General features: G+C 42.6%; 1 protein-coding gene across 7 annotated transcripts in view; it reads right to left on the bottom strand.

The window, feature by feature from the left end:
* Positions 1-27,019, bottom strand: part of TBC1D30 (TBC1 domain family member 30) — a 59,055-nt gene extending 32,036 nt beyond the window's left edge. For 2 of the 7 annotated variants that reach the window (XM_040595150.1, XM_040595151.1), the window contains exon 1: positions 1,825-2,125. In XM_040595150.1, coding sequence (XP_040451084.1) covers positions 1,825-1,984 — 160 coding nt within the window. In that variant the 5' untranslated portion in view covers positions 1,985-2,125. Of the gene's footprint in view, positions 1-1,670; positions 1,734-1,824; positions 2,126-24,099; positions 24,265-26,631 lie in introns of those variants that run through there. The other 5 variants (XM_040595147.1, XM_040595148.1, XM_040595154.1 and 2 more) reach the window with 5 other exon arrangements.

The raw sequence follows: 27,019 nt of genomic DNA, 5'->3' as shown, positions 1-27,019 counted from the left end.
CTTATTGTTGCTTGTTGTTTCAGGAAGATTCTCAGCCTTGCATTGTAATTTATCTCTAAATGTAGGTTTTCATCTTCAAAATCAGAAATAAAAGTAACATTCTGAGTAACTCTGCATGAAATCACTTCCGTCAGGAGCCAGGGCTCACTGAAATGTTATCAAAGCATACCTGAAATCTGCAGTCTACAGAAACTTCTCAACACAAAGACAGCTGATATAGACACTAAGAAAATCAGAAGAAAACTTCATTCAGCTTATTTTTTAAGGGCTCACTAGGTGCCCCATCTCCATCACTCTATGAAAGCATGCACCCTGAATGCCATTACTGTATTTACTTACGTATAAACAATATGGAAACCCCAACTCACTGGGATTTCCTAGCTTTAAGACTATAGCATTTGTGGTTATGCCTGTGATCATCTCCCCCGATCTTTGTGGGAGTGTAAGTAAAAGAATGTCATTGTCCAAATAATGTTGTTACATGGGATTTTAAAAGAGAACTGTAGGAGCAGGGGTCTGCGTGAATTATGAATCAGGAAATCTTGATAACAGCAACCCTATAAACCTATACCAGCATATATCTGAGACCTTATTAATAATAATAGCACCTGAAACTCATCTCAAGCACAAAAGGTCAGCATTGTGTGCCTGACGCACACGCAGCTAGTACAATGGGAAACTGAATCTGACACGTTTCTATGTGTTGCTCTGTTTCAGTAGACGCCAGGCTTGCATGTTTCGTAAATGCCTAGGATTAGCCAACAGATCAACATTTTAGCTGCGAGTAACAGATCTAACGTTGTAAATTTCCAGTACTTCATAAAAAAACCCAAACGAGTCAATTTCGATGGTAGGCAACCGGAATATAACGTTCAGTAACGATCACCCATCAGTGCTTCTGCCGAGAGCCCTGGTCCTTCAAAGGTTTTGGTACTGAAGCAGGACCCAGGCAAGATCGCCAGGAAGCCGATGCCTTCCCCCCGAGGCAAGGCTCGGTGGCCAATGTAGACAACACCCTACGGCAGACAAAGGCTGGCCGGGAGGAGGGGTCTCCAGCAAGTCAGGGGCTGGCAGGTTCAGGGGGGAGGCCTGGCGGGGCTGAGGGGAGCCGCAGCGCCCCGGCCTCGGCCATGCGGCGGGCAGCGCGGAGAGACCGGCGGAAAGCGGCGGCCCGGGGGCAGAGGGGAACCGGGCACCGCCGAACGGCACAAAAGCGCGGCGAGGCCGGCCGGGAGGAGCGGGGAAAGGAGGCGGGAGGGCTGAAGATCAGAGCGGCGGTCCGCCGCGCGTGGAGAGCGGCAGGGCCCCCCGGGGAAGGGCACAGCGTGCTGCCGCCCCGCACGGCCCGCGGACGCCGCCGGCCTCCCCGCTGGGGCCGGGCTGGCTCCCCCGCCGGGGCCGCCTCCGCCCGCTCCCCAGCCCGGGGCGACCTCGCAGGCCCCGCCGCCCTCCCCGAGGCCGGCCCAGCCCAGGCAGCGCCGCCGCCGCGCTCCGTACACGCCGCCGCGCCTCAGGCCGCGACCGCGGCGCCTCACGCAGGCCGGGCCCCGCCGAGGCAGCCCGTGCCGCAGCGGCGGCCGGCGAGACGCGGCCATTTGCCTCAAGCCGGTGTCGGCCGCCGCCGCCGCCGCCGGGGCGCAGCCCCCCGCCCCGCCCCGCCCCGCGCCTACCCGCGGCCCTCATCGCCCTCCGGCCGCGTCCTCCTCGCTGAGCCGCCCCCGCGGGGAGGCGGCGGCCCGGGCCCCGGCCGCTCCCCCCCCTCCCCGCTAAGCCGCTTACGGGACTGCAGCCGCCTCGCCGCCCAGCCGGGGGGGAGCGGGTTACCTGGCTCCAAGGTGCAGAGCAGGCGCGGCGCCGTCCGGGAGATGCAGCTGCGTTTCTTGAGGACGTTGCTGAGGATGGTGCCCACGCCGCCGCCCGAGCTCTGCCGCTTCAGGCATCGCCCCCCGCGGCGCAGCGAGCCCGTCAGCCTGTCCTGCCGCATGGCAGCCCCGGCCCGCCGGGCGCCCGCCGCCAGCGGTACCCGACAGCTCGCCTAGGGCGGCGGGGCGGGGGGCATGGCGGGGCTGGCGGCCCGGCAGCGGCTCTCCCGGCTAGCGGGGAGCTGCAGTGCGGAGACGGCAAAGTCTGAGTGCGGGAGAGGAGAGGGAGGACAAGGAGAGGAGACAAGGGAAAAAAAACGGGGGGGGTGGGGGGGGAAAGAAGGGGGGGAAGAGCTGCTCCCGCCCACAATCCTAGCATCACTGCCTGGATAACCGGCAGCCTCTCCTCCTCCAGCACCACCTGGGATGCAGCAGGCGAAGGGCGGCAGCAGCAGCTCCGGTTAGAAGTAACGGGAGCGCAGGAGGCAGTGGTGGGGCTCGGCCGTGGCAAGGGGCTCCAGGACAGCTGCACACAGCTCACCCCGCACACGTAGCGCTGCCTCGTCTCACCTGACGCCGCTTAACAAGGGGCAACGTTAAAATTTCTGCCGAGAACAAAACGAGCTGAATGTCCAGCAAAGAGACCTCTCACATGGGATTCTGGCCTGCAGCTGGACTTGTATACGTAATCCTGCCGCCCCTTTCAAAAAGCTGTCCTGGGAAAGAGTCCCACAGGCACTACTAGACCATGGAGCACGGGGAGAGCGATGGATGTAGTGGTATCTCAGTGCCAGGGCAGGCTGGGGTCAGGTCCCGCAGCCAAGACTGCTCAGGGTCAGCCCCAGCAGCAGCAAGAGCAAGCAGGCGCCACAGTTTCTGTGTTTCTGACTCTCCAGCACAGACTTTGAACACCCTCAATTAAAATAACAGCCTTCTCTATGAATGTAAACTGCAGCTGCATTTACTACTAACAACACGCCACACACTAAATAGTTAAAAAGCAGCTCTTCAACAGCATTTTATTAGATTCATTTTCCAGTGCTATTTGACCTAACATCATCTTAAGAGGGTTTGATACAAACTTCAAACTAGTGGTTTGACTGACAAGAAGGAAAAGCATTTGGAATAATAATAGCTTTTACAATCTAAACCACTCAGCGCTTCTGTGGAAGATTTATCGCACCACATTAGTTGGGCTCAAAGACCGAGCTACCATAAGTGTGAGTCTACCTGCCAACTTCCACAGCTTTGAAACAAGGATTTGCTCCTTTATTAAAGAGATGTTTTTCTCAGCCACATTACAAAGACAAGAGAAAACTGACAACAGATAAGCAGCAAAACCAATTATATAAAAGAGACATAATATAAACCACAAAGCAAGCCTTTTTTTAAGATCAGTTATAGCTATCTTTAGAAGTTACTGTTTCCAGAGAAGCATGATTTTGATCATGCCTCTTTAAATATCTGGTTTGGTTTTGGAGAAAAGTCACTACATTTCAGCTGCTAGCTTGCACTCTGAATAGATAATTAAGTCTATGTGTCAGTGGTTCTTTTTTTAACAAAGGTGACACTTCCCTGCTGATACAGATGATGCAAATCACTTTATTTCAGTGCCAGCTGGAGATGACGATTTAGTGGTTAAAGCATTCAATTTGGAATGAATTAATCTCCCTAGGTGTACAGATTGTACCAATGGGACTGTAACAGAAACATTTAAATACAGAAATAACCATGTAATCTCTCTAATATTATTCTCCTCTTCTCCGAGTACCATATGCAAATAGCACCAGTGTTCTCGTATTGTTTCAAGACTGGCTAATCCAATACCACATGCTGTTGCCCAAAGTCTCAGGAGCCACAGCCAAAATTTCAGGAACCACTCATTATCCTTACAGTGAGAATCAGTCACCCCACTAAACCAAACAAAATCACGTTACCTTCAATTTTTAAACAATTACAAATCAGCTCTAAGGAAGACAATAATATTTAACTTATGATGATAACCAGCTTCTCAAAGTGAGAATTCTGTGCCTTCACTACTGCTATTTCTCCTCTTATCACTCCATAAGAAAACTGGAAACAATCAGGACAATCATTCTGTGACTTGAGACATAGCTACTTCCACTGACCAGTGTACCATTTAGGAGCTTTCCTGCATGCCAGCCAATTAACACAACATTACTCTTAAGGAAAAAAAATCAAAAGTGAATTTCAGGAGATAAAATGAAGAAGCCAAGCCATACTAATGGGTTTGATGACTCAGTGAATCATTAGCACAAATGGATTTTTAGAGACACTGATAAGCCTCCCATTAGGCATACATATACATATCTTAAGGGCAAGAGCCTAGCTTCTAGAAAATGAATGGCATTGGGTTTTAATCACTGATCAGGCAAAGCCTCTAATTTGCCTGTGGCAAGACATGCTCTCCACCACTCCCTGAACTTGCAGACATCTAGGCATGACACTGCATGTCAGCAGCTTGTACAAATTTGCTGTATTCACCACTGTTAAGCTGTAAATAAGTCTTCAACGATGGGGAAATTTCAGACAAATCACCGTAATTCCAAGTTGGTGAAAACACAACAAATTTGAACTCAAAGATGTCACTAGCCAGCATGAATTTAGTTTGATCCACCAATGCAGAGAGGTCTGGCCACTTGCACAAATCCTCACCTGCAATTACTGACAAGACAGATGACACTCAAGGGGGGAAGGGGGGTGGGGGTGGGAAATCAAAGCGTTTTGGCTAGCCCAGATATTTCAGCTCCAGATATTTTGTAATAATCAACCTGAGACTTTGCTTGTTTTCTCCCTGTAGTTCATTTATTCCCTCCCACGCAACAGAGTCACTTTCTGAAAAACCTTATTTCCTCATTTGGTATCTCTTTGCAGTCTTACCACCACCTGCTAACCATGCCTTTTTAAAGTCAGTATTTCTTATGAAGTATGCTCTATTTCACACGTATAAATTGCGCAATTGTTAAGATTGGCCTGATGGTGATCGGTCTTATGATCACTGCCAGGTTTTGACATAGAGAAACCAACTCCATTTACCTTAAACCTCCCCATTTGTCAGCCCACTTCTCTTCTGTCTGCACAATGAGGTAAAACACAGGCAGCTAGAACAGGAAAATGAGCACAAGCAGACGGGGCAGTGACAGGAACAGCAGCTGAAATGGGGCCACAGACCAATCTTGCTTTTAAAGAGAAGGACACTTTTGTTTGCATGGAGCTTTAACTACCCAAACCCAGCATTACTGGAAGGCACAGTTCACTGGTTCTCTTCTGATGTGTGCAAAGATGACTGAATGTAATTAAAAGACTAAAAATAGTAAGACATCTTCAGCTGGGTCACTGTATTTCATGAACTCCACATCCTCCCCTTTATTTTCACGGAAAAGTATACAGACCTCCTGTAATTCTGATTCATACCACAACATCTCAGTAAAATAGTGAAAGTTTGGGGGCAAAGCTCATTTGCCACACTTCTGGACACCTGCGTTAGCAAAAATACTTAAGGCAACATGTACCCATGAAAAAATTTATTGTATGATAATACTGTAACATGTTTCATCTCAAAGCATTTTAGACATTGCATTTAGACAGCATCACTACATCAGCTGCTGATACAGCAAATATCAGAAAGAAATATATGTCAATAGGATGAGGGGGGAAGATGTATTGCAACCACAAGGCAAAACCCATTGTATAGGGCCACTGTCTGCTAAGCCCCAGAATTCCATATACTGCTACAAGAGCCCACAAAATATAACCAGAAAAGGTAACCCCATTACCACTGGGCTTCAAATAGCTCTACATAAGTTAGCAAATGAAATTTTAAATCTGTACCAACACATGTTCTGGATGTGCATTGTAGTTCGTCATGAGCTTCAAAAGAGAAAAGATTTCACTTTCAAATTGTAGTATATAAGAGAAAACACATGGCATGAAATACGTCCACTTTGGAAGGAAGAAAGGATAAGGCAGTCTGAGATTCTCCCAGGAGGCAGAAGTATTTTAAATACTCGTAGCCCACTAAACCATCTTCAGCACTGGAGCACAAAATTCCTATCCTACCCAGTTCTATATGTGTTCTATTATTAAACATCCCCTCTGCCAAAACCAGCCCCACTTCCTTCTGCTTGATCCTAAAAGCCTAAAAACGAGCACGACCCACCTGGAGCTTCACCCTCTGCCAACACACAAGATGGAGCCATCTCTGACAGCCTGGAAAAAAGGCCTCTGGCTTGTTGAGTCTTTGACATTGAGGGGGCACAGGTCCTACAGCGATGCTACAGCGTGTGTCCTTGAACATGAAAGCCTGCAAGGTGGCACAGCTCAGCACTCCTCCCACCTCAGCCTGCAAGTCGAGCATCACCTCCTGCATTGCCAGGCTGTTACTAGACTTGCTACCTCAGGCACAGCAGGCAAGCAGATGCTCTGATCTACCAGCTAGCTGTACCTATTGTGTGGACCACCAAGTACAGAGCCTGTAGCACCATTTCACATGTCCACAGTTGCATGACCGTGTGAGGAGGGAGTCTATGGGTGAGAGTGGACAAATCTGTGTTACACAGAAGTAAAAACATGATTTTGAACTAACAGATTCAGGTCTGCCACTGAGCTGGTCTCTGCTCTCAGACAAATAATGCAGGGATGTCTTTACTGGACAAGGGATGGTTCCAGAACCAATACAAAAATGAAGTTTTGGTACTGTATTTGTGCTTACAGAAGGTTCATTTTACACTCTTTCAACAAGCAGGGCTCAGGAAAATGGCGCAGTGTGTTGACACACCATAGTCTCATCAACACAGCATGAATATTTTAAATTAGTCATCATTTGTATCACTTTGTACATAAGTGTCACAAAAGAGGTCAGGACCTCACTGTGTCCTAGACTAGATAGCACGAACAAAAAGAGCTGAGCCAATCCTTGCCTATAAAGCTTTTCAGCACAAATATAAACTACACAATGGACAGGAAATAACATCTATGATTTCCAGAAACAGAGAAACAAGATTTAAATGATTAGTCTCAGGAAGCATGCCGCAGAGCTGAGAACAAATCCAAACAAGCTCAATCCTAGTTCAATGCTTCCTCTTCCTTTAGACTTCAGGCACATAGCCTTCTTACTTATTTCCCCCTTCAAACACTGACAGCACAGTAAGTACCCTTTAACACAGTCTTCTCTTGAAGGAAGCCCTAAAACAGACCACTTGTTCTTGGAGAGTTTAAGACAAACCAAGGATCTGGAGAATTTTCTTACCAAAGAGCACTCTCAGGCCATGTGACTTTGTTTGTAGCTAAGCTGTCTGAAAGAGAATATTGCCTGCGCACTATTTAGCCACATCTGCTGAGGACTGATCTAGAGAACATCATTAAAATAGCACTGTTTAGTGCAATGTATATCTTTCAACAGGAAATTAATCTACAAGGCTATTACTCCTGTAAGAAGCTCATAACTATATACACTACATGATCCTTTGACTTCGCACAATTAGGATTCAACCACGAGAACTCTAGACTCAAGATTCTTCATTATGATAATTAATGGGTTTTATTGTTGGGGTTTTTTTTACTTTTGGGGGGTTTTTTTTTTTGGTCATTCTCCCCCTTCCCTCTTGTACGTACTATCCACTCCTTCCTTCTGTACTACACATGTGCATATACTAGGACAGGACTGATGAGGAAAGAGAAGGTCCCTTCAACACAGCCAGGTCTCCATGACCCCAACATCACCTGCCCACAAATATATGTTGCAATTTACCTTTTGGAAGTGATGGACAGTTACACAATTTACAAGTTGAATAATATTCATAATCACACTGCTTCTTGAAATTTTTGGCAGATATAATATACTCTAAGGAGTATGCCAAACTTTTCCAGCATCAGTGAAAACACTTGAAATATCATACATCTGTAATGAACGCATCTGTAAATCAGTTGTGAAAGCAGTTTCTAGCAGTTTACATCACAATGGGGTGGAGCTGTGATAACCAGTTTCCCACCCAGGAAGGTACCACATTCATAGATAGTGAATCAGTGTAGGTAAGTGACTACAGTCCCTCAGTTCATAGGTTGTTCTTCGAGGGGCACAAGATGCTTATGCAATCAGATCACATAGGTGAGAACATGAAAGCCCTCAAAAGCATCACAGACATTGCTAAAACAGAAGTACAGACAGTTCTGTAACCCCCTTGCACCTGTCTACAACCTCTCTCCATTTGTACACACATAGCTATTTCCATGAATGAAGGAGGTATGGAAAGACTTGACATCTGTACAGTACCAGGGCTAAGGCCAATGGAACAGCAGAACTGCATGTACCTGTCTCCCAGACCTACACTCAGTCCAGTAGAGCATGAAGCCCCCGTTTCCCTGAGTTCTTTAGGAAGCCACTAAGCAGTAAGCTAGATTTTTTTCTTAAACCTGTCACTACAATACAATCACACTGAAAAGTAGTAATAGATTAATATTCAAATGCTTTACATCACAAATTATTAACTCTCCTGTGTCACCAACTCTTACCATCGCAACATTAAAAAGTGGGTATTCCGCAGCATCTGCAATTCCTAGGTCAAACTGGTTTTAAGGATAGAGGAACTAAATTTGCTGGTAATTCAGCAATGCTGAGGCACACAAGTGACAGCAACCAGTGCCAATGGGCTGGGTGCAAAGGGTAGCCTATTTCACTCCAGGCCCATCACTGGGAACTGACTGTTCTCTGAGCTTAACAGGGGAGAATTGAAAGAATTCCTGAAAAATAGAAACCGACTTGTTTTTTAAACATCATGCACCACAGATCAGAGACACTGCAAATATTTCAGAAGAAAAAAAATATCTACTCTGACAATACAAAATAGATGCAATGTGGAAACCTTTATCTTAGCATAGGGTTCAATGCCTGCACTAAAAGGACAGGCAGAGATTTAACTTGGACCTATCCACGCAGGAAACAAAAAGCGGCTTAAATATAGCATTGCTTGATCACAAGACAGAAGTTAGTTCCCCTTATTGTGCCAGTAATAGAGGACAACAAACTTGCACAAATGAGTATGCCTAACAATCTATTAAAGCTATTTGTATCCACTGCAGTGCCCATAAATCCTAATTCTGGGCTGCAGCGCTATTGCAGTGGGTGCTGGACAAGCAGAGCTAAAAACAGGCTGCCTGCTTTAAAAGAGAGAAGAGAAAAAACCCCCACACATTAGCATATGGAGGAGCACAGGGAGACAGCTAGATGACATTGGAATGCATAGTGGACAGCAGTCTTAATATATGCTCTGCTACTGTGCTTCTGTAGACTTTATGGCAAAGATGAGTAACAAGGGACACACACAAAGGCATAAGGTCAATAAGAGGGCTGAAGGAGGGATTAGGTTTTAATCATCAACTCAAGTTCAACATGGCTAAACGTCTAAAAGGAAATACCAACATGGGGGAAACTGAGAAGGTGCTTGTTTTAAAATATGTGTAGGATGGAGGTAGGAGGCATGAGATAACCCTGAATACTGAGTAAGAAATGACAGGGGTGTGACAACAGAAAAGAGAAGGCTGTGAAGAGCTTCGGATACTAAAGCAATAAGAGCAAGATATTGACTAGATCTACGGTGACCTAAAGGGAAGCACAGGCACCTAGCACTCTTGCAAATACCTGTGTACAAACACCAGAATGCAGGTGTGTTGACTGCAAGCTGAAGTCCACTGCTACATTTCATTCTTTGTACATATATATATATATAGGTTATCTTCCAAAAGGACAAAAGTACACCCAGAAAGAAAAAAAAGTTTGCAGAAGCTTTCTATGTCCCAAACGCTCCCAAAAAGCTCTTAACCACAGAAAAATGGTAAGTGGATGGATCTTTTCCTGTTGTGAAACTGGAGGGGGAGGTGTGGTGGAATTCAACAACATACAGGTTTCTTAGTATTTTTTTCTAATTTGGTTCAACTGTATAAATAAACTCAAGAGTTATAATCGCCATTTGAGGAGCACAGTGATCTATGTTGTCCTGATGAAGAAAATAAATGAAATGGAAGGGGGGGCGTGTGTGTGTGCGCCCAAGGAGTCCATTTATTTTACTTAACATCTTCATGTGCCGACTGTAACAGTAGAGCAGATCATACACAGATTAAGTTGTATCTCATGAGCAAGGTAAAAGACATGTCATGCAAGGACTGCTAAAGTAACAATCTATTTTAACTGCTGTACTAACCAGCAGCATAAAGTCTACAGTTAACAACAGGAATAAAAGTCATAGTAATGTTTACATGCTCAATAAAATATAGAGAGAACCTTTTAAATTAAATACAAAGTAATGAACTGAAGTGGGGTCTCAGAAAGCAAACACCCTTTTTTGTTAGAGAAATTAACTGTCTCTACTGAATCATAATTAAAGACGCTATTTTGGTAAGGAACAGAAGAAGAAAAATCACTCAAGAGGCCTACATAAAAACACTGCTGAAAAGCATGATCATAAAAATTAGGAAGTGTTCCCTAACCTTGCTAAACAATATGAAGTAAATGAATATCTTGGCCAGTATTCGCACCCCAGAATCCTGCTTAAATGCTACATGGTCATTTAAAAAAAATAAATAAATCACCAAGTCAGCAGAAAAATTAATGCAACATATGAAAAAAATAATTCTGACAGGTACAATTTGTAGGCATGCTTAAGATATTTGCCGACAAATGGAGGTCATAGCAGATTGCAGGCTCCCAGCTCTAAAACTGAGCTGCTCGTCCTTTATTAGAATGTGATTATTTGCTTAGCATCTGGCATAGAAATTGAATTTTACAGTGTGGATCACCAGCTTCATTGGTTATTTCAGAAACAGCAAGATTTTAATCCCCCCAAAATAATTAAAGAAAGGAAAACAACGCTATGTCCCCAAGGCAGGATTTATCCACAGACAGAACACTTTCAAAGCTCTGATATTAAAAAACGATTGCCAACGTTAGAAAAGTTACTAGCCCCAAAATGCCTTTGCTTTGGGCCAGGAAGCACCATGGGAATGGGACCATGTTTATACCATAGAAGTTTTTATATGTTGTTCAGTACTTATTTGCAGTAATGCTAAGGACATCCATCAAAGCCTAGGCTCAGGCTGTGCAAGGCTTTCATTAGACACGCAGCAGAGACAGGTTGTTCCTGCACTGCTCAAGGATAAGAAAGTCCTGCTTTCAGCACGGATCTTACCTCTCCCAGTACACAAGGTCTCTGTGGACAGCGCTCTGTTACACACAAACCGAAACAAAACCCTTTCTGGGGTTGGAGAGGGGAATGGGGTTCACTCCAAGAGAAGCTCATATAAGCCCTGCCCATAGAGCTCTTGGAACCACAAATCTTCCTTCAGTCAATACAGAAGTCCTCTACCACCACCCAAATCCTTTGATCGCATACACATTGGTTCCCATTTGCTGATGCCACCAGTTCTGTAAAGAAATTGAAGTCTTCCCACGAAGTTTTGCACGTACATGAAGCTACTGCAACCCCAAGCCCTCTAGACCACATAATTCCCTTCATCTCCCATGTGGGCCATAGCTTCAACAGAACACATTCTGCAAGTGTTGGAAAAGGAAGCAGCTAACAAAGCAAATAAGCCTCAAACTATCAACTCCCTTTCCGGGAAAATAAGTATGTACACTAGTGTCCTGGTTTCAGCTGGGATGGACATAATTATCATCTTAGGAGCTAGTGTGGTGCTCTGTTTTGGCTTTGATGTGAGACTTTTGAGTTGTCTGGGCCCTGCTAGCAAAAAGGCTGGGGGGGGAACGAGGAGTTGAGAGGGAACACAGCTAGGTCAGCTGACCCAAACTAGCCAAGGAGTTATTCCATACCATGGGATGTCATATATATATATATGTATATATACCCAGGGGGGTGGCCAGGGCAGGCAAGTCGCTGCTCAGGCACTGGCTGGGCATGGGCGGGTGGTGAGCAGTTGCACTGTGCACCATGTGTTCCTTTCTTCCTTTCCCTCTGGATGATATTCTTTCCCTTCCCCTTTTCATTAGAACTGTTATTGTCATCATAGTTATTGTTGTTCTTTCATTTTTATTCTGTTTCAATTATTAAATTGTTCTTATCTCAACCCTCGAGTTTTACATCATTTCCAAGACTCCTCCCCATTGCTCTGGGTGAGGAGGGAGTGAGCGAGCAGCTGCCTGGTACTTCATGACCAGCTGGGGTTAAACCAAGACAATTAGTCATTTAAGCAAGTTTGACACAGAGACGGGGGTTTTTTTCAAGTTAGTGTGTAAGATGAAGAGAAAACAGTTATCAGTCACAACAACATTACTACTCCAAGTTTTTTTTACTCAACAGTTAAATAACAAAATTTCAGTTCATAACCAACTCTTAACAGTACAAGTTTATTGAACTGAACGTGTTTAGGATTAATCAAAGGCTCATTTAGTACTGAAGCTTCGAGCCATTAAAATTGATTTTGAACATGTGTACAACACCATGTAAGCATGAGTTTTGATAACAGCAAAGCTCTTCCTGTTTATTAACTACTGTGTAGCTTGGGACAACTTACTTCACTCCTCTGAACGTGTGCTTCTCCTACCAGTCTTCAAGTAGCCTTGCCTCATTACTAGTTTGGTTTTCAGGGAGCCTTGTACTGTGTGTTCAGTGACCAGCTCATTAGGTTCCTGACTTTACTGGGCCTCTATAGCATTACTATAAATATTAGTCATATTTAATTCCTCAGATTAGTATGCTTTTTAAAAAAAGATCAGATGTGCACATTGATTACCTTCGTGTTCTGACTTCCCTTAGTCTCACTGGATAATTATTTCTCCTTCAGGATTGAGGTCCAATAGCTTTTGCTGCCAATGACCATTCGATGAGATGAGAAATTAGCAGTAACGTATTGAAAAAACCCACCCCGAAACCTCACATTAAACTGTTAGCTATCAATGATACCTAATCCAACACAAGAACCAAAAACTGTTCATGCTTTGTATTTTGACCATATGTATTGTATGGATGGCAGGGAAAACATATTGATCAGTACCACATTGCTGTGATTTTAGGGAGGTAACTATAATTTACAGTGAACTAAATTTAGAAGCTGTTTCACTGCTGGCAAAACCCAGCAAGAGGTTTCCAGCTTTTACTAAGAGAGAAATATAAAAGATAGGGTAACATGAAGATGGAATATGGACTTTATTTCTTTGGCAAATTTGAAGCGTATGTGAGGAGCATTCACTTACTGCTCAGTAAGTCAAATTTAGGTTATTAAGAGCTTCAAGAAAAAGAGCACTTTAAAATCTGAGGTTCTCATTTAATATTTCCTCCAGAGCTGCTCCAGCACAGAATTATAAGCAGGACTATTGATCCAAACAGACTAAGCTCACAGCCCACTTCTCTAGCATCTTGTTTTTAAATGGCAGGATTATCTCACAAAGCTGCAGAAACATAGCTGCTATTACTGCCTGATGCTCCATAAATCAGTCTATTCCTAGTCCTAATTAAGCCAAGCAGCTGTTATCCTCCACTTGATCTCTAGTATCCAGGATATCTTTTCTTCAAAGACTAACTCAACCAATATCTGGAAATAAAATGCTGTGTTAAAGGCCATATACCCCACTGGGCATTTTCAGTGAAGCCCCATTAACCCTCCTACAAGTTCACAATGGTAAGAAAACAAAAAAAAAAAAGAAAAAAAAAGGCATTTAATTAGGGAAAAGAACAGCACAGTTACTTTACCAAAGTGTAATCCCCAGAAGAATAAAAAAAGGAGGCAGAGCTAAGCTAGACAAGTGTGAAAGACTACGCGTACAATCTAATCGCACAACTTTTTATCTCAGGCTGTTTCCACATCCAAAAGCTTGTCAGAGAAAGATTAAAGATTGCAATGACATGGTATTATAGTTAGGCAGCTCACACAACCACCCCTGCTGTGAGCTTATACACACAAATAAATCCTTACATCTTGATTGCCTGATGTTTACCATAGATGCCATGGCTTTTTGCTGCCTGCAGAATTGTAGCAGGATCTGCCATCAGTTCAGAAGTGACTAAAGGATTTGCAAAATATGAATGCAGTCAGGTGCACTTCTCACACATCGCTCCTTCACACAGCCTTTGGCAGCAGTGGCCATACAGCCAGTTTCATCGCAAATTCCCATTTAATGCAATGAACTCCTAGATTACACCCTGGATGCTGACAGCACCTCACAGCAAAGAACATGACCACTTTTGTACACAGACCTGTGGGCTGAGCCCTTTGCTCAGCTGGGCCCTGCACTCCACTCCTCCATCTCCAGCCAACACTCACCCTGCCGCAGGCAGACACACTGGGCTGGAGTGGGATGAGCTCAGTTTCACACTCTTCCAGAACCTATGTGGAAATCAGCACCTCATTTAACCACAATAATTCTCGAGTGACTAAATAAACGCATCGCTTTTCCAGTTTTTCAGGGAACTATCAGATTAACCAAACTTTACCACCGATCAGGTATCCATCTGAACAGCTGCAAATGAGCAGAGGGAACCGTGGTGCCTGACAGTTACTTCTGATGTCATGACTAACCCACAGGGAGTGTAGACAGAGAACAGATTGTTCTGACTGTTGACAGCAAACAGCAGCATCCTTCCTTCGGGTAACTGCATGCCTCCTCAGTTCAAGCTGATCAAATTCCACCTTCCAAAGTTACTGCAGTACTAGAGAAATAAGATATCACTGGTTTGAGAACCACTTTGCTCAGAAAAAATATTATTATTATTATGTAGGTAATACAAGTATTATTTAGCAAGTAATCAAAAAAACACACAAAAATATATCACAGTAATCCCTATTTCTAATACTCAAGAAGTATTGTATGTAACTAGTACTATCCAGTATGTCAACTTTTCACGGCACAGCTGTGAAAAGTGTAATTCAGTGCACTCAGAACTCTACACGCCTCACAAAACTTACCCTGCCAGGTCAGCTACCACTTTGCAACAGCAGCAGTGTTACAGTTACACAGTATGGAAAAGAGTTAGGGACAAAGCAGCACAGTATGAAGTATGTGACATGGAAAAGTAAGGATTCATATAATCCCTAAAGACGCAGAAGAAAAATCTATGGCTTAGGAATGCATGCCAGCTCCTCAGCTCCCTAAATGCTGGCAATCCCAGGGCTGAACAGCCATGGAGTGAGCTGCAGAGATAGCTGGCTGCGCGTTCCCTGGAGGATCTCCGTAACAAAGCTGGTTGGAACCACTTTAATGAAGAGCTCTGCCATAGAATACCAGCTTGTGGAGAGCAAAGTCCTTCACAGCAGAATGTTAACTTTGATGGCAACAATTTCCAAATGCTAAAAGCATAATTTTTACTCTTTTTAGTATTAAACATTTTAACATCTTAAAAATGGCTCGTTACATAACATGAAATGAAAAAGGGCGAGATGTCAAAAATCTGAACAAAGCATTTTAGTTCAAAATGTAAGCTTTCAGAATTTTGCTTCATAAGCAACTGACTTCTGTGAGTGGGTGTTTTATTTCATGCTGGAACAAGATATTTTAGTTGCTGTAACCTTAAAGCAGAATTTCCCTCAAAGTGAGGACTCCAGGCTCTATACTGTTCTAAGCACTAGTTTTTGTCATCTTTTGAATCTGATTTTCTGCAGTGGCACAGACCAGAACAACTTTTCAGTGAAGATACGACCAAGTCAGAAAAACATCAAGTGGTACAGAATAAGGGGTAGATACTGTTCTGGTTTTGGCTGGGATAGAGTTAAATTTTCTTCTTAGTAGCTGATGCAGTGATGTGGTTTGGATTTGGTGCAAGAATGGTGTTGATAACACGCTGATGGTTTTGGTTGTTGCTGGGTAGCATTTATACTAGGTCAAGGACTTTTCAGTTTCTTGGGCCCTACAAGCAAGAGGGCTGGAGGGGCACAGGGAAATTGGGAGGCAACACAGCCAGGACAGATGACTCAAACTAGTCAAAGGGATATTCCATACCGTATGACATCATGTTAAGTATATAAGCTGGGGGAAGAAGGAGGAAGGTGGGAACATTCAGAGTGATGGAGTCTGTCTTCCCAAGTACCTGTTACACATGATGGAGCCCTGCCTTCCTGGAGATGGCTGAACATCTGCCTGCCCATGTTTTGCTTTGCTTATGCACATGGCTTTTGCTTTACCTATTAAACTGTCTTTATCTCAACTCAGATGTTTCCTAGCTTTTACTCTTCCAATCCTCACCCCCATCCTGTGAAACTGTGGGGGGAGTGAATGAGTGGCTGCGCAGTGTTTAGTCACCAGCTGGGGTTAAATCACAACAAGGGCTTACCAACGCTACTGCTCATCAAGTGATCAAAGATATAAAAACTTACTACCTACAAGATCCATGCTCTGTGTGCACCCCCCATCAACAGCACAACTACACTTTAAGTCTGGGAACTTAGTTGATAGTTCTCTAGAAGAATATCCTGTGAGAGGCAACGGAGCAGCACCAGGCTGCACCACAATTTTAATGACTTGCTGCTCTGTTAAACTGCTTCCACTCACACTGCTTCCGTGAGTCTCCAAGCTGGCTGCACTACTCAAAGATCAGTTCCAAGATCATATTCTCATCAGAAAAAAGTAACCACTACCTAAAACCATTCCAGGATTACTCAGTTAGTGATTAGTTGTCAGCCTTTAGCACACAGATAATGCTTTCCATGTGGGTAACTTCCAACAGTACATAAAATACTATGGTAGTAAACTCTCAATGGCATTTAAGAACAGAAATTGTTGCCCTTGCAAAACATCAACATCCTGTTCAGTGTTCCACACTGCTAGTATTATATTTGGTAACACTCACTTTTCTTTCTCTCCCAGACCCACTAACAGATATCCATAAAACACAATCTAATTTACATTTGCAAATACTAAAGATGACATACACCTACTCCTTGAAACACTTCTTCATGACCTAGTGCACAGCAATGAATTATGCTGTTTGCAGTCCTTCTCCTCCAAGCCTAATATTAAAAGGAAAGTAATCCTTCTCAGTCCAGGCTCCCATTGCAATGGAATAAGCTTTCAGATTTCCCAGAACCTCAGCTGGCTGAAGCAGAGTGAAATATGATAATCAAACAGCAGCTAATTTTATATTCCCCACTCTAGTTGGTTCTTCTGAAGGGCTCACCAGTAATATTACTAGATGTCACACAACTTATTAATAATGCTAGATAACAATGAACATGTCTGGTAAGACCACACTTATGTCTACAGTCATTTTCCCTCATGCACAGTCCATACACAAAAGACTGGAAGGTGAACGTCAACCATCCAGATCAAAAGAACTGCTGCCCAGTGGTCCAATGCAGCTTACGGACTCAGCCCCCATCCCCACTGAGCCAAGCTCCGGCATCCCTAAATACAGGTTGTCTCTGTTTTTAACTGTCCCATTACCTCACTCCCGGCAAACCAGCACAAGACACAGAATGAACTACAAAATCCTTGTTAACTAATCCTCAGCCTACCTCCACGTCTTGAGCCATAAATAACAGAGAAAGCCTTCACTCTACACAGCATAACTAACAGTTTAACAAAAATAGCAATAAAAATTCAATAGCAATATTCTATTTATTTACACACGTATTGCTACAAATTCTTTAGTCAGTTGCCTAAAGAAAATTCAGCCTACCTTTGGCAACAGCTTAAGCAAACACCTTCAGATGACTATGACATTTTCAAGCTCACAATTCTGTTCCATTCCATTTCCCTTTCCCCACCAAAAGGCTTCAAAGGACAAAAGATCAGCTGGAACTAAATTAAGAACAATTCATTAGGAAAAACAAGAAGTAGCCACAAGCAACATTTCTTAAGTATGCATTTCAAAAAGCCAAGCATCAATTTTAAGGATCAAATTCATGAGCACCCACAAAGGGTACACACTAGTAATGTTATCAAGCACACAAATACAGATGAGGTAACAAGAAAGCTACTGAACTGAAACATGCAGCCAATTGAGTCATTTGAGGATGACTCACAGGAAATCAGACTCCACAAGATGCAAACCTCCTATTCTAACCTCATCAAAGGAGGAATGTACTTTCAATAGATAAGTAAATAGTTATTGCTATAAAAAGTGACTGAAGCAGATTCATCTGGCTGTAGACATCAGAGCTACCGAGTTAAATTTAAAATGTATTAGACCAACACCTTGAAAACGAGACATGGTTTTCTAAATGAATGACCTGTTTCACATCCACTTGGAAATCTAAATTAAGAGTTGGAGATGAACACAGCAAGTACGTGATACTCACTCCTTTAATTGGAAATGAAACACTGGAAATCGCACAGATATTAGTATTTTTAAGTTTAATACAGAACATCCTTCTCTATATATTTCAGACATTAAAGTGAGGAACATGAAAAGCAAACACAAGCTTAAAATTTGGCCCCTAATTTATAACAATGGAGATTTGAGGGCAGAGGGTGTTGGCAAAATTGCCACAGTAGCAGCATTCACTGAGTAACTCAATTCTTCATAAAGAAAGAAAAAAAACTAAACCAGGGTAAAAGAGGTGTTCCAGGTTCAAGCATATTTATACAACTGCAACAGTACATCAAACTACTGGGAGGTGAGTGAGGAAAGGCAGGTAAGCCACATGCATGATTTGACCTGCATGAATATTACATAGGTACACAAGTGCTTGTCCCATGTTACAAGACATCTGATCCAGAGTGACAATCATAGAATCATATCATTGAATACCAGGTTGGAAGGGACCTCAAGGATCACATGGTTCAACCTTTCTTGGCAAAAGCAGGTCTAGACAAGATGGCCCAGCTGAATCTTAAAAGTGGCCAATGCTGGGGAATCCACCACTTCTCTGGGGAGATTATTACAATGGCTGATTGATCTCATTCTGAAAAATCTTCCCCTCCTCCAAGAACCTCATGAAGTTCAAGTTCAATCAAATCAATATTAGCTGTGTTAACAGTTCACAGTATACTGTATTAAAGCTGTTCTTAGACCTTTAATCAAAATTTCATCCTATGAACTAAAATTTGTGAATGTTTGCCTTTGTTTTTTAAGAAATGTAGAGGGAAGAAGAAAGATGGAGAAAACAGGTGAGCAGATAATTAGTGCATGCAGGAAAAAAAAACAAGGAAGAACATATGAAAGAGACCAAGGAACAATGTGAAGAAAACTCAGAGATGGGGAGTAGTCTGACTGACAGCTAGTGCTACCACTGCAGGGTAGACAAGACACAGGGAAGAGGAAAAAGGAACACGGCTGAGAAGTGCAATATTTAAAGACTGGGATCAAGTGAGAAAAGCTAACGAAGAGTTAGGAAGGGGGGAAAAAAGTAGAAAATGGGACAGGACACACAGATGTGGCAGGACGGAAGCTAAAGAGAAACTCTGGAGGGAGGGAACGAGGAGACAGAAAACAGAAGTTTAATCTAGATGTTGAAGTACTTCTGCATATCTAAATTGCACTCATCCAGTTTCCTCTGAGTGAGTTCCATACACTGTGAGGAGAGTTGATGCTACAGAGACAGTAACATGTTCTCAGAAGTTGAGGAGACTTCATAGCCCAGACATCTACCAGGAAACTCAGTCCATCCCCTGGGAACCATGTAGGGTACTAATCTGTGTGCAGATGCCAGTTTGTGCTGAGTGTCTATCCAGTTAAGATGCAGTTAAAGAGATCACAAGTATTGCTAGTAAGTATATAAACAAACTTCTGAATATCTGTAGCTGGACTCCGAAACGGTCAGCTCACTGAGTCAGAAGCTTCTGAATAACCTCCACAACCATGTGGGAATTAATGATCTCGGTTAGAATTAAGAAGCCATGTGTCACCATTTTTCATCTACTTCACATATGGAACCTATTACTTCTTTTGTGAACAGCATTTGTTTGACTGACTTTAAATCTTTTCATCCAATCATGGCCTGACCACATTTGTAAAGTACTTCCCTCCACGTTTAAAGAAAGGATATGAAAGCCATCAACCTATGAAAACCAGAGACGCATCTCTATCTCTGCACAAAATAAAATATTCTGTCTCCCTCTACTGGCTCTGCATTCAATCAAACCAGGAGGAGAAAAACTAGAAAGCTAATGTTTATTGTTATCTTGGAGAATTCTATTCAGGAGGCAATGCTGAAATAACGGTAGAATGATACTTATCCTTAATCGTAGTTTCTAAAACAGTATTACAACACAGCATACTAAAAGTCTTTCTGAACACAGCATGAGACCCATTTAAAGTTATGGTGCTATGTACCTATAATAGCTACACAGCACCAATGCAAAATTTTATACTGAATTATTTCTCCATAAAAAATACAAGGGAATATTAATGAACTTTCTGTTAATATAACTTCAACTTATTCTATATTGAATCAGATTTAAGCATTCCTGCTTGCTTCCAGCCAGACTGAGCAACAATTGAGCTGGATGATTTTACTTTTAAGTAATATATAGATAATACATGCATTCTTTTTTTTTTTTATTAAAATGACAGGCAATCAAGATTTGTGATTCAAGGAACCTCTGGTTTGCATTTTGATCAGTCAAAATTATATTTAACAATATAAGCAAGCTGTCACTATATAAAATACAGGAAGAGAGAAAAGAATGAGATGTCTTTTGCACATTCTTTAAATCATAGCTGCAAAGCCTTGATTTATTTTTTACTGAATTCCTTTTCTCAAATGATGCAATCAAGGACATAAAGCACTGCTTTCTTTCTAAGATGGGTTTGAAATAGTTCACAATGCTACAGAACAAACATATCTTGTTACTCCAAATAAGTCAAAATCACAAGAGTAAGAGAAATGTGTGCCTAGAAGCTATGTTTGCCGTCAGGCCATCACTGTGATTTTTCTCTTACTGCTTTTCTTCACTGGAGTATTTTATTTAAATTTTGGTTTTAAAAGTGTTACCAAAAGGAAACTGGTCAGCCGTGTATCTTACAAACTAGAAGTACAGCACAGTGTACCGCTTTTAGCATGTATCCAACAAAACAATTTATCCACCCTCAACATAACCATAGCCATTCATGTTTCTGGCCAAAATGCATTTCACTCTGCAGCCAACTTTGTTTTCTATGGTAATACCTATATGTATGCAAAACATGTATCACCTACATGGGATAAAGGTCAACAGCACAATGAGAAAGACAGTAAGTTATGAAGTTGTCTCTGGCGACAGTTTGTTCCTCCATATTTACTCTATCCACTCAGGAGTTCAAAAGCTGCAGGCACTGTGCTGGGTATTGGTGGTCCTAAAGCACAAGCAAGCCCAACACGGGCTTCCAAAGCTGCCAGAGGGCCGTGTGCAAGTCAGAGAGTGAGCACCAGACAGCTCCCTGTGCAGTCTGCAAAACTTGCAGATGCTGAACTGTCAGATACTGAACACACACAGTTTTAGGCATACAGTTTTTAAAACAGTACCTGTTTCTTACTCTGTAGAGTAAGACTAAAGCATGTTAGACACTTCATCAGAAAATAAGGGATCAAACTCATCAGCCCTGTAATTTTCTAACTAACTGAAGTTACCACTAGGAAGGAATTTGTCAGGCAATATGCACAAGGGTCTGAAAAAGCGAGAATTAAGCATCAACAGAATTTCCATCTTTTCTTGAAACAGTATTAGTTTGCAATTGGCCTACACAGATTGTTTAAAGGTAGCATTCAAACATCTGAATGTGAAGCTAAGGTTAATTTAAAACTAGAGTTCTACCTCTACATAGAGATCTCATTATATGGGAGGAAATTATTCCCAGTGTATAAACATACAATAAAATTCTCTATGAATCAGTTGAAGAATCACTTCTTTTGAAACATTAGAATTAATGATAATGCAACTTTAATACATTTTAATTTGCCAATAAATAACATACTTTAAAAGAAAAAATATTTTAACAATTTTTTCATACTTACTTGATAAACATTTTAGTTCTACGGGATATCATAATACTAATACTGTACACGAAAGCACATTATAAAGCTTTATGGCACATAACATTATACTGCAAGTACATGCTTTCATCAGAAAAATCTGGAACAATGAAAACTTCTACAATTAGTAATAATGATTTGAATATGTAAAAATGAGAGGGCAGTCTACAGAAAATCTAGTTTCCAAGGGCTTCAGTGAGCAGAAAAACTCTCTTACATTCTGGTCGGGAGGAAGAGGTGTGCACTTTTTAATGTTCCATCACATTAACTGTTCTTTTTTTAAAGTTAAAAGAAAATAAAATAGATCTTTCCATTGTTTGCATAACAGTTTTGCTGAGACTTTAAGACTTACCTACATACTCAGCAGCTGCACTTCTCAAGCTACTCTAAGCAATCACCTTCTCCTGTGCACCCATTTCTACCACCCTCTGCAGAAACTAGGAACAGGGAACTCACAGAAAAGGAAAAAGGTCTTACCAGATCACATCTCCAATTTGATTATGTCCCACACAGTGGTTCCTACTACTACAAAGGAAATTGTACAAAAGCAAGAATAAATGGTTGGAGGGAAGACGAGTGGTGCCTGCCTTTGGACAGCTGTTGATCAAATATTGCCTAAAAGGCCTGATTACCAGGAAATTCAAAGTTGTACATCCTACAGGAAGAGCTTACTCCTGCATTCTCTGTATAGTGCTAGTACATCTACACTGAACAATAAAAACAGTCTCAATCTATTCCAGAGCAACTGAAGTTTCCAGGATTCATTCAACAAATCCCAGTGGCTTTGGATTAGATCTTGAAGCAAGAATTAACTAAGTTTTTGGTGCCCTGGAATATACATCTGGATTTCCAGAAATACAAGCTGAAAATGAACACTAGATAAATATGCTATATTAACAATTAAAAACAAAAATCTCACTTGAAGAGATGTAATACACAAACCTACAAATAGTATTCAAAAACCTGCATGCACATGCATGGATATTAGGCAATAAACTGCATTACTTTAAAACTTCAGAACTTCAGCTATCTCAGTTGTTACCACATCTTAAACATAACACCCCATTAAGTGCAAAATGGTATCTGAAGTTTGTAAACATTCATATTTAGGATGAAATTCCGTATCCCTTTCAGTCAATAGGTTTTTACCTAACAAATGAGGTCAGGATGCTCAGACCTTCAAAATTTATAGTCAAATCCTCTAAACACTCAAGACACATGCAAAATTCAAGTAGCCCCATTTAAAAGCAGACTACAGTATATGCTTAAGTGTTAATGGCACTGAGGACTCTGTTATCAAGCTGATGCTGAGAAAGAAGAGTAGGTAAAAGAAATACGCCTACGCAGTGCATGACAGCAAAGAACTTCCATGTTAGCTTTAAGTAAAACAAAGGGACACTTCCAAATGTTTAAAAATTACATTTCACGGTAATAGACAAACCCTTAACTAAACTACATTAGCACATGCCACTACATTAAGATTCTTTTAATGAAATTCTTACATGCATCTCAAAGCTCCTACAGGCATTTTTGTGAAAAGACCATGCTTTGTTTACTGTACCTGAATATTTGTGTACCTGTCACGCTGCATGTTAATGAAAAATAAGACAGGGAACATTAGGTTATTTTCACATGTCCTTTCTAAAGGTTAATTTCTATTTATTTTTACATACAACATTACACGAAGCTTCATTTTAGCAGAACTAACAAAAGCACTTTAGCCTATCTTTAGATGACAACTTTGTCAAGTCAAATAAAAAGGTTTCACTGTGCTGGAAGAAAAGGCAAAAGAACAAAGAACATTTCTCTTTCCCATGCACCCTCTCTGAAACCCCAAAACCACAGATGCTGATAAAGAGGTTTGAGGGACATAGGTTTGTTTTTACTAATACTCCTCATCTTGAATCAACTCAAAAGGAGTTACACACTACCAACAATGCTGTGGGAAAACAACTGCATATGCTTTCTATAGTTTCCAGCAAGAAGAATTTCCATTTCCAGCTTCTCCCTTATAACCGTATGAAAGCACAGAGTTAAACACAGCAGGTACGCCAAAAAATTCAACTCAGGCTTTCTGTGAATTAAAGCTGAAAAAGCCTGGCAGACAGCCCACAGTAAGGGCTGAGGCTACGGCAACCTCGCTGAGCAAGTTGAACTTTGTCTTTTCCCAGGTGCCACTGACATCACCGGAAACCAGTCTTATCTAATGAACAGCATATCCTGGCCTCTTGACTTAAAATCAAGTGTGAGGGCTTAGTTGAAACACTGCCCACATTCACGAAGTAAACTACTTACACTAGTACACATGTACACGGAAAGTACTTACATCGTTTCTGGGAAACTGCCTGTAAACAAGCTGTGACAATATCACAGTTCTTCTGGACTTTTTGCACAAGCCTGTCTTTCTGCTTCAGAAGACGAAGCAACTTCGCCGACTGAACAGTAATTCGGTAATTCAGTTCTTGTTTTATAGTTGTTAGTTCACCGACATCTGCCAATAAGTAGAGAAAATAACTTCAGTACAGGCCAAAACATTCACAGCTTATTGTAGCTGACACACAAAGGGACTTTGCCCATGGACATATACATATACAAACTTCCTATAAATTACAAGTTCTATTAACCTGGATAATTCCCAATTATAAACATTTTCAGGATCTGAGCCAAAATCTTCAATTTTCTTTTAAACCAAAGTACTTCAACCTATTGCACATAATAATGTTCAAATTATAATTATATCAAAATTATACCATTATAAATTGGAAACATCACAACAGATGTAGCCAGAACATACCTACATTTGTGCAGCCTGTGTGTAAACATTAAATACAGTACCTTCCAGAAGTTGCCTGTGGAAAATGTGCATGGGGAATAAACAAATGGTAACAGACAAAGGAATATGTTCAAGAAGGTGCAAGCAAAGCTAGAAATGCAACTCCAGGACGAGCTCTAAGTGGGAAACTCTTTCTACTAAGATGCAAACTGGGTGGCTTCACTCATGGCCACAGCTATTTCCACTGGTCAGTCACAGTGCCACCAGACCCCCTTAGCTCACCAAAATGTCTCAGCTTACTTCTACTGTTTCTATTGTCCCCCATGCAGTAAGCTTCAGGTCCAGGAAAAAAAGGGAGTTGTTGGGGAGATGTCGTAAGTCTATTAAATTTTTTTTTTTTTTTTTGAGTCCTCTGTTCTGATCTCTGAGGCACACCCCACCACTGAAAGCTTGGGTCTTTGCCTATCACATGCTGGCATCTTCAGCTCTTCCCTGTAATAGCCTGGTACAGCTTGCCACCAGCATCTAAACACCTGTCTGTTCCCTGCAGCTAAGTTTTCAAATCCTATCACTTTCAGTACAACCATGCCCCCCTGATGCTGGAAGAACAATCAATCAAAAAAATCCATACATTGGTAACCTGATCCAATCAGAAAAATATTTACGCATCCAGGAGAAAGCTACTATTAGTGGGATGGTAAACTCTACTCATACAGCAAAACTTCTTCAATAATTCTGGAGAACTTAAAGAAAAGGACAAATTAGGCTGAAAGGACACTCAGTCACGGGAGAGTAAAGAGCAAGGTATGATTCCAAGGAAGGGGAGCCACTAGTAAAACCATCCTGTATTTTACAGACACTACCCTGTTTCAGCACATGCTGCTCAGCTGGAACTCCCAATCATTTGCACCAGGCAAGGTATCTGAAAACTACATCTGTGGATTTTGAGAGAAAAAAAATTAAGTTGTATCCCTACTGACTTGTACAGTCACCACAAAAGCAGTGAGCTCAATTTTATTCTTTCCTGCTCATGTAAGTTAACTGCCCCTGTAAAAACAATTCACTTTGTAGCAAAATTAATGCATTTAAATTCTACAAAATATATTCCCAAACAAATTTCTTGCTGATTCCCAGATTGCCACAGAACACACAGAAGAACCTGAGCTACATCCTGTAAGATCAGATGGCATACCATCTCATTAAGAAGCCAAACACGGAAGCAGAAAGCTGTTTGCACAGGTCTGAAGAACTGGCACATTTATTCACCTCTTGCTTTTTTCCCCCTTGTCTACAATGATTTAATGTCAGGAGAGAAAAGGCCTTTGTACACCCCTCCTAGTCAGGTCAGCTTGGAGTTGAAAATCTCATTCTTTCACAAACACACAGTGTTGTAGCTACTTCAGCTTTAGTAAGAATCCTTTATCATTTAGATTTTGATTGGCTGACTATTATATCTACATTTTTTTATTACACCTTTTTTGTTCCTGGAAGACATGCTTACCTGCAAATAAGCTTTACAATTGTCAGGTTTAGTTTAAGTCCTCTAGAACTAAGAAGGACTTGAAAAAACCCAACTACCTCTTATGGGACAGTATGCATTGCATCTCTTCTAGCTTAAGGAAAACAGGAACTTAGCTTAAAAAAAAATAAAAGGAAAACTGGTCATTGATTCATTACCATAACTGAAGAAAAGCACTGAACTTATAGAAGCACAAAAGCGTGTGCAACCTGCCACAGAAACTCTAGCTGACCCCGTTTTTGCTCCTCATCACCTAAAACAGAGGGAGGGCGCAGCCCAGGGGCCCTTGGTTCGAGGAAGGCACCAGCTCCCTGCCCACGGGAAGCCTCCGGGGGGCACGGCCGCGCGCAGAGGCTGCTGTAACGCGTGAAGGAGGATCCATCCATACATACATATAGACACGTGCGCACAGGCACGGAGGCAGGAGAGAGGGGACTACACCCTTCCAGCAGGACTCCCTTGCAGGCACTGAGGAGAACAGCGAGGTGACAGGGGCCGCTGCCAGCCCCAGCGGGGCGGCAGGCAGGGCAGGGCAGGGCAGAGCGGGGCGGCGGGGCGCGCTGTACCTTTCAGCCGCAGGTACTTGACCTGGCTCGGCCGCTGCTGCTGCAGCTCCCGGAGAACGCGGGAGCGAGCGTTGCCCGAGGGGGCGGCCGCCTCAACGGCACTGTAGAGTTCGGTAAGCAGCCCGCTCACCAGCGATGAGGTGCGGCTGGACCGGCCGCTGGCAGGACCCTCCTCGTCCTCGTCCTCTTCCTCCTCCGCCAGGCTGTCGGCACTGCTGCCCGCCCGGCCGCCCGGGCTCGGCTCCCCCACCTCCATCTTACGAGGCCGGCCGGCAGCGCCGAGTTCCGGGCTCGGCCCGTTCCACAGCGAGATGCGGGGGGGGCAACCACGGGAAGGGGGCGGGAGAGCCCAGGCCGTCGGGACGCTCCCCCGGCAGGAGTGCCGCGG

This window comes from Falco naumanni, chromosome 5 (assembly GCF_017639655.2).
Source record: "Falco naumanni isolate bFalNau1 chromosome 5, bFalNau1.pat, whole genome shotgun sequence".
NCBI lineage: Eukaryota > Metazoa > Chordata > Aves > Falconiformes > Falconidae > Falco > Falco naumanni.
Note: the sequence above shows the minus strand (reverse complement) of the source record. Positions and strands in the feature narration are given on the sequence as shown.